Consider the following 9,162-nt stretch of genomic DNA (forward strand, 5'->3'; position numbering starts at 1 on the left):
TAATTTTTTTCAATCAAGTTATTAAACTACAATCTGATTTCAATTTCACATCTCATTCTCAAAATTGATGGAAATTGTTTAATAGATTTCCACTTAATCATTGTATCAAATGTCAATTCACCATTATTTCCGTCATAAAAGTGATAAAAAAAAAACGCTTCTTTTATAATTTTGAAAATATTGTCGTAACTTTCATTTTACCTTTTTATTTTTTAAATTGTTTGATAGATATCTACTTAATAGTTGTATCAAATGTCAATTCCCCATTATTTACGTCATAAAAGTGATTAAAAAGGAGGATTCTTTTATAGTTTTGAAGATATTGTCGTAACTTACATTTTACCCTTTTATTTTTTAAGGTTTATTAAATGATCAAGTGAAAAATCAATTAATGTAGGCATTCAACTAAGCAATATTCCAGAAGGTGGAGGACGGACAGTAACATAATATGATAAAGTAGTGAAATTAAACTAACTTTTATTCCTCATGGCAGCACTTCAAAATTAAACTGAAATTCCTCAAGTTTGTCAAAATGTTTTTAATTTTCAATCATACACTTTGTTGCATGATAAATTGTGATTTGACAGTTTAAAAAAAAAAGGATTTTTCAACCAATCACTTTTTTACAACAAGACAATATCAACTAAGCTATAAGCATGAGAGTGTACAAATGACATTATCCATTATTTTTTTATGCCTTATCGATACTTGGAACAAGTCATGTGACTATGGAAAAATACATGTAAATCACAATAGTTTGTCTAGGACACTTGTTTCATCAACAAAGGTAGGCTTCCTCGTTTGATTGATGAACAAAACCCACGAGTTCTTGGAGTTATTTATAATTGACTTAAACCATGAAAGATAGAAATGAGTGATAAATGAGTGAGTAATACTTGTAGATAACATAAAATGTATAAATAAAAGAGTTTATAATTATTAGCTAAACATGGGTTTAACTCGAGCTCTCATGGGATCATTACTTTAAAACATTTAAAGATTGTAACTATTATGACCAATCACTATATCATGATTAAGCTCCTATTTGGCAATCAATATTTCAAAACTCTTTTTACATCATAAAATAAAATATTCTGTATGTAAACTCAAAATTTTTACATATTTTTAAACCACATATTCTTCTAAAAATTACTATTCAAAACTCAATTTTACATTGTCAAACAGTGGCTAAATAACACATGTAACCTCACATGACCAATCGCTATACCATGATCAAATAACATGTGCGATCTCACATAAATAACGGCATACAATATCCATGTAAATACTCAATCAAACTGTAAATTTATTTTACTTTAAACTCAATGACTATATAATGAGCTTGATTGTATCATAAGTTAGCTTCCATACTCATATTATGTTCATGTGAGTGAAGTGTCTACATAGATTCAGGCTTTTATAGCACGACATCCCCACCAGAGAATGAAAAAATAATCTTCTTCTTAACTATACTAGAATTCAAGACAATCTTCTTTCTTCTCAAAAATTGGAGATAGAAAAAAAGACGCTGCAAAGGGAGTGCTCCAAGGTGTGTGTAGGGGCTGTGTTTGTTCACGAGAATGGATTCCTCATCCACCCAACCCGGAAATAGAGAGAACCAAATCTCCTTCTGATCTAAGTGACTCAAGGATTGAGATACTTAGCCGTTGAACTTTATGGCCATCCCTTTACAAAAATTAAAGAATGTCATTTTTGTCCTATCGTATCATCTCAAATCACAACGCTACACAAGACAATAGGCTTAACATACAATTTGAATACATCTCAATCACGGTATAGTGCAAGGCTCTAGACACAGTATGCTTCAAAAGTCCTGCAATGGTAGTATTAGATATAGAAGTGCAAATTCTTCTGCATATATTGAGACCAAAACACATATGAGCAAGTCACAAGGGCCTATCAGAGTCAGCAACCGAACTAAAAAGACTCGATTTAAGAGCATTTCAAAAGATTCTCTATTTTTATGGAGCATATTCTATTATTTGGAGAGTATCTATTAATTTAGAGAGTTAAAATTTTAAAGTACTCCGATGAACTCTTTATACTTAATACTTAATTTTACTTTTCCAAAAAAATATTTAATATTTTTCTTTATTTTTTTAACGAGCTTTTCTTTAGATTATTTTATTATTTTCATACATTGCAAATTGAAATACTCTAAATGCATTTAATTATATCTAGTGGATTTTGCTTTTCAAATTTGGAGAGTCAAACCCGTTCACTCTTTTGGAGCTTGATTTTAAAGATTGGCTCTTTAAGGTAAAAAATATCAATTAGTCTATGGGTACAGGAAATAACAACAGAATTGGTACAGATTTTTTGAATTTGCTGAGTTGGAATAGAAAATTCTTTTTTTATTCCCTTGTCAATTGCTTGTCCTTTTCAGCCGTTTTAAATGTATTAAACCCATGAACCGGAGCAAACCAATTTTCCTCCTAACAATTCACTTTGACCCTTTTAATAAACCAGATTTCATTCCCCCCAAAAACATATCCCCCAAATCATAGAGCAAGAGGAAACCTGTTCGTTTCTTCATCGCCGACATTTGGACAACTGACCGGCACCATCGGACATAGTGCGAAGATGGCAGCTGACGCCGAGTAGGATAGTAATTATCCTATTGGCTTGTTGTAGCAGATGATTCGCAAGAAAGAAACGATAGAAAACGCCCAAAAACTAGAGAAAATACTCTGAATTCAACTCAATATTATTAATAATGCAGAATGATGAAAATTAACCCACAAGACGAGTTAAATAGCTGCAAAATACGAATTTATGGGAATATTACAAAAATGGCAAAATCCCAAAATTATACCAAAATAAAATATTAAGTAAAAGAAGTAAGTTGCCAAAAATTTGGCTCAATTCGAGTTTTCTAATATATGGAAAAAGGGGAACGAAATATTACCATAAATAGTAAAAAAATAACTAAAAATTGAATTTTGAAAAGGAAAATAGTGGATTTTGGGCTCGAAATTGACACCCACCGGCCACAACGTGCGCGCCGAAGAGAGCTTTTCGGATTGGGGTCATAATAGCGATTTTGATAACCGTAACCAAAGTTATGGCCAAATTACCAAAGACGCGTCAAATTTCTCCAATTAAGGAAATAATTGTGATTCACTTTCCATCTTTGCTCCGATCCGCCATCTCATGGTATCTCAGCGCCATCATCGTGCTATCTGACAAATCAACATCACTCGACTCGGATCCTCCTGCATTAGCAGCCCACCGACGCCCAAAGTCGAAATAGCATTTGAAGATGGCAGTTGAATCGTAGATGCTGGGTAAAAGTATTTTGTTATTTACTGATTTATGCATTCCTTCATCAAATTTAAGGTTAATTTACGGTTTAGGCTGTGTTAGACTTGTTTACATGATTTGAGTGTTATTTCTTCTTTATTTAGATATACATTTGAAGTATTTGATTTCTTGTTCTTCATAAATTAGTGAGTTCGTTCTTAAATTTCTGAGCTTGATTGTTAAGTTCATTTTTCATAGAGAGGGGTATTTTGTTCTAGGCAAATGTATTTTTCATAAATTTTTGGGCAAAGGTATTTTGTTCATTTTTCATAAAGAGTGGTATTTTGTTCATTTTTCATAAACAGGGGTGTTTTTCATATAGAATATGCTTCAGTGTGCCTACTTCTGTTAAGCTACTATACGCACATGGGGTGAGTAGTAAGACTCAATGCAACAAGAGAATACATCTAACAAGCAGTAAAAATATACTGTAACTAAACATACCACCATTAACCTCCTATAAAAACATCTAACAAGGGAAGATATAAGAGAAGCCTAAAAAGATTTAGTTTCAGCAAAATTCAACGTGATCAAATCTAAGAAAATATAATACTACTGAATCATATTCCATTTACTCAAGTGATTTTGATCGATATGATTTTCGATTGTCGTTTGCAGTTTGTAGCATGCGAGAGAAGACCATTAAAGTGGCCAAGTAGGAAAAGGCCAATTAGCTACTTTTGATCGATATTTTTTGTTTCGTCAGTAGTTGTTGAGTAGAATGAGAGGAAACGAAGAGGTGAAGCATGAGCCCAACGAGGAATACGAAGACTTGCTAAGAGTCTTAGACAGCCTAGCCCGAATTACTGAAAAACGAGATGTTGACATAACATTGCACGTTACATTTCTCAAAGGAAAAGGAATTGTAGAAAGTGGTGGGAAGGGACCGACGTGAACGGGTGATATCAATTTGTAGTTGTTATATGCTTTATTTATACCTTAAGAACTTTTTGGTCATAGTAGTCTTCGATGTCCAACACTTATTTTTGTCAACGTCATTCGAGCTTTGGACATAAGTTTAATATTTTGCGAATTGTTGTAATACTTAGTAGGCTTCTTCAAGTTTAATATTTTGCGAATTGTTGTAATGCTTAGTTAGCAGACCAGCTATTCATGGTTTTCGGTCCACATAAATTTTTGAAGGGAAATGTAGTAATAAATATGAAAGCCTAAAAGAAAATATTTGCCAATATCATTTATTTTTTTATTTTAATATATACAAGGACAAAGTACTTGAGATATTTCAATCTTCTGAGAGCCAAGAAAATAGCAATACGGCAAGAGAAAATATACATCCCACAATCAAATTGGCACAGAACCATTTTACTGTAAAATCTGCAGTCTCCCATTGAGGACCTTGAACCCATGGCACCAGATTGATAAAGTAAATAAACATCACCCTCATGGCTACAACAAGAAATGCGAAGAAACTAAACTGTAGAAGCCTTGTACACCCAAACATCGCACCATTAAGAATAGAGTGATATACCGGTTTGTGATTTCATTAAACAATTTCCTCGTCATCACATTCTACCAAGAAATCACGATTCTCATCTTCTATAATCTCTTTTCTTGCAACAAATGCCGTGATTTTGTTAGAAGTGGTAAATTACATGTAACTCAAAGCACAACCCCGCCACTAGCAATAATGAACATGCGAAAAATAAATAGTGGCACATGAGGTCGTTAAATTAATATAGGACTTAGCCAATTTCCTGTCAATTAAGGTACGTATCAAACCCCAAAAAAAATAATAATAATAATAGAGTCGTCAGTAAAATAGCTTCTCGAATCAATTTTATAATTTATAACTACCTTTATATTTCACTACCGTCTTCAAAGAAAATTTGCACGTTCAGTTTCAGTGGGCTACGTCCAATGGTGCTCGTCAAGCAGTGGTCCAGATGCCAACGACGAAGAAAGGGGCGGTTTTCCTCTTGCCTGCGATTTTGGGGGAAATGAAGAGCTGTTGGTCTTCCTCTTGCGTTACAGATTTGGGGGGAAATGAAGACGAGTGAATTGTTAAAAGAAAATTTGTTTGCTCCGGTTTATGGGTTTAATACAGGCAAGCAATTGACAAGTGAATAAAAAACGAATTTTCTATTCCAACTCAGCAAATTCAAAAATTTGTACCAATTCTGTGGGTATTTCCTGTACTCATATAGACTAATTGAAAAAATATCTCATGTTTAAATAGTCTCTTGAAAATGCTGATAAAAATATAATTCGAATAATTCTAACATACTCTTTTTGATCTTTTACATACGATACGAAACAAAGCATTCAAAAGCAATATTCACGTATAGCATGATAATCTCTTTATCCTGATTTCATTCTTATTTTGCAAAATTGTCAAGGAAAAGGCAAAATGTAGCACAGTAGATGATACCATATGAAATAAGAAAGGCAGGGGCTTGGATATGAACATTATTGAGAATCGACTTAGAATGGTGAGTAATAACCCCCAGGTTGACCCAAGCCCGTTACTTGCGGCATTCCATAAGACATCATGGATTGCATTCCGGCACCATAATAACCAGCAGTGCCAGCAACTTTGGCCAAGCCCAATTGGCCTTGCATCCCATTACTCGCGTATTGCTGCCAAATCTGCTGCTCCTGTGTGAGCAGTTGCTGTTTCCTATCTATATCTGCAATTTGAGCATAGGATGGCGGTGGCACAGATAGAGATGCTGCAAACGGATCTTGTTGCCCGACTGGTTGGACTGTTCCGTCAGGAGCAGGCAATGCCAAGATAGGTGTCGCACTTTTGCCTGTCACAGGCAATGACACACTACTTGCACTCCCACTGCTCAGTTGAGAAATATTTACATGCTGCGTCACTGTCCCCTGATCATACATACCAGTCAACAAGAGTGAATCAAAACCTCCTGCTAAATCAGCCTTCTGTTTTGCTAAATTGCTAGCTGACTCGACCAAGGTTGATTCCCAGTTGGCTATACCACTCTCAGCAGCTGGATTCTGCCATGCTGAAGTCACTTCATGCTCTCCATCTGTCGGGAATATTTCCCATGCACCATTTGGATTTTTAGCAGCAGGTCCAGAAAACAAAGCCAAAGCCAATTTGTTGCCTTGTTCATCAGCCGATGCCCCATCATCCTTCAAATTCACCAGTTCCTCAGTTACTTGATGAGTCTGTGGTACAGGTTGGGGCTCTGGTGCAAGAGGAGGACTGTAGTCCTCTGGTGGAGGAAGTGCTTTTATTTCATTCATGTTCGGTGCATTGTCATCTTTAATTTGAGAAATAGTAGCTTTCCTGCTTTTCTCAGGGCTGTTTGGCCTATTTGCCTTTTCCCTTAAAAACCCTTCAAGTGTCCCCAAAAGCTTGTCAGTAATTTTCTGCACTTCCGGGAATTCTGATGACCTCACAACTCCTGTATCCTTGCACCAATTATAAAAGCCAGCAAGTTCATCAATCATCTTTGCCGCATTTACATAACCATCAAAAGCCTTAACACACTCAACATATTCCATTTCCAAAAATCGATCTAACAAAATTCCCAACACCTCACATATATCAGTGTAATGTTTAAAACTCTCCTTCACAAGCAGGTATAGAGCTATGATCACCATTCTGCTGTTCTTTGCAGAGCCTGTTGGTCTACAAGCTAATAAACGATCAAGAAGCCTAAGCAATTGATTGAGCCTCTCCAAAATTCTCTCAGGTTTCATTTCCCTAACAGGTGTCACTTCCTTTGTTGGGCCTTTTAGATCACCATAAGACATTGACCTATTCATCCCAAAATCACGATCATCCCTGAACTCTCCATACTCATCCTGATAACTCTTTTTGTTGTCATCATCACCATTCAATTTCGTCTCATACACCATAAACTCAAGCTTTTGATCCAGATAACGTGCATAGCTCTTCACGAACCCTGAGTGGTCCCACGAATTCGAGTGAGCCTCATCTCGAAAATCTGACATGTTTAGAACTCTTGTCCCCTTCCGACTGGCATACATTATCTCCTGTCCAAAAATTGGGTCCCCATCACTCAGCAGCCTATGGACCAACATCAAGGCCTTCAACGCCACAATCCAATCATGGGTTTTGCTCAATCTCTTTGAAATTGCAGTAACACAGGCGTTCACATACCCTCTTGAATAAGACGTCAAATTCAATATCTCCCTTAAATATTTCTCATCTGCAGGCTCGTTATCGTGGGTTGTGGCTTTTACAATCAAGACCTCAAGGTCAGGTGCAACATTGCCGGCCACCTTGGCTATGCTTATGCTTGTTTGGTCCTTCACTGCCCCAATTGCCTTTCTGATCGTACTTGCTGCCATTGTATGAACTATTTACCCAACTATTGATAGCACTCGATTCTGGATATATACCACAAAACCCCAATCCGCTTTCTAAATTTTGTGGGTAGATGTAGACCCTGTAAACCAAATTCAGTTGAAAAACAGCGAATATCAATACTAAAAATATCTTAATATACATTAAAACATAAAATCAATCCTACATCTATATCTATGTATATTGATTCTTGACTTCTTGTTATGGGTATATTAATATGCGTATTATAAAATTGAGATCTTTTCCGATATATACACAATCACATATTTATATCCATTACATCACTTGAATCAAAACTGAATTTCGCTAGGAATTAGAGTCAGTTCCAGATCATCCTGGACAAAAGATGGTATCTATATATTCATGTAAGACACGAACACAAAACCCTCAAGAAAAATAGAAGACTTACGAAGATTGGGCCCTTTTCAGTGATTGGAGCTGTAAACACTGTGATCTACACAGGAACCGACTGATCTGCCGACACAGCCACTGTTGGCGGTGGTCTATGAATACCTGAATACGCACGCAGCTATATACATATACATGAACGTGTATACTTATACATTGTGGAGTACATATCCGTTATATATACGTATATATAAAGTGAGAAAGAGTCCAAGACGTGTAGCGTGGAGAGACTGGACTAATTTAGAGAGAGAAATTGAAGGCGAAACGCGTGGAGACTGATATACGCAAATAGCGAATGGTCACCTTTGGAGGTTTTTTCAGTGTTTATAGAATAATATTTCAAAAATATTGTATTTTTGGACCGGACTGGTTCGGTTATTGGCCTTTTCTTAATTTATATAACCTTTTTTGCATATAGAACCTATTCTTAATTGTTAAGGCTTCTTTTCACCATTTGAAGTATTTAGTTAGGTTATTGGTCTTTTCTTAATTGTTTTGCATATAACATTTTCTTAATTGTTAAGGATTTCTTTTCACCCTTTGAACTTGTTGGATTATAAGCCCTTGTTTGAGCCACATTCTTTTGATAAGAATGTATTTTTAAATAGTGTATAGATAAAAATGTGTGATTAAAAAATAAGAAAAATTTTTGAATTTGCGTATAGTATTATTTTATTGAAGAATTTGTGATAGAAATTATATTAAATTACTTTTTAAAAAAAATATTTTTTTAAAGAATGCCAGTCAAACAAATGCTAAATAAAGTTTGGGAAATTATAACGCGCCATCATAGTTATAAAACTCGGCTTGGGGAACCGGTGACCCGAGCCCTTGACCGGGACAGGTAGAACATTTTCATAAAAATGAAATTGACTCGGTCAAAATCGAGTTGACCAAGTTAACTGGGCGATTTTTATATTAACTTGGCCGATTAAACTGGTTTGACCAAGATTTAAAAATTTGTCAATAAATTTTTTGCTGTTAAAAAATTTGAACCTTGGACTTCTAGATAAAGTGAGTATCATATAACCACTAAAGATCAATTGTTTCTTGTTTTATGTTTGCAATAAATATGTATATGTAAATCATTTATAATTTGTTAAAAAAAA

At 35.0% G+C, this 9,162-nt stretch overlaps 1 protein-coding gene across 1 annotated transcript; it reads right to left on the bottom strand.

Moving 5' to 3' along the window:
- Positions 1-5,466: 5,466 nt before the first annotated feature.
- LOC111407979 (probable clathrin assembly protein At4g32285) lies at positions 5,467-8,339 on the bottom strand. Its single transcript, XM_023037714.1, has 2 exons — positions 8,055-8,339; positions 5,467-7,727 (listed from the first exon to the last, which is right to left on the bottom strand). Exon 2 carries the CDS (start codon positions 7,627-7,629, stop codon positions 5,767-5,769), a length of 1,863 nt encoding a protein of 620 aa, XP_022893482.1. The 5' UTR covers positions 7,630-7,727; positions 8,055-8,339; the 3' UTR covers positions 5,467-5,766.
- Between the last annotated feature and the right edge of the window lie 823 nt (positions 8,340-9,162).

This window comes from Olea europaea, chromosome 13 (genome assembly GCF_002742605.1).
Source record: "Olea europaea var. sylvestris chromosome 13, O_europaea_v1, whole genome shotgun sequence".
NCBI lineage: Eukaryota > Viridiplantae > Streptophyta > Magnoliopsida > Lamiales > Oleaceae > Olea > Olea europaea.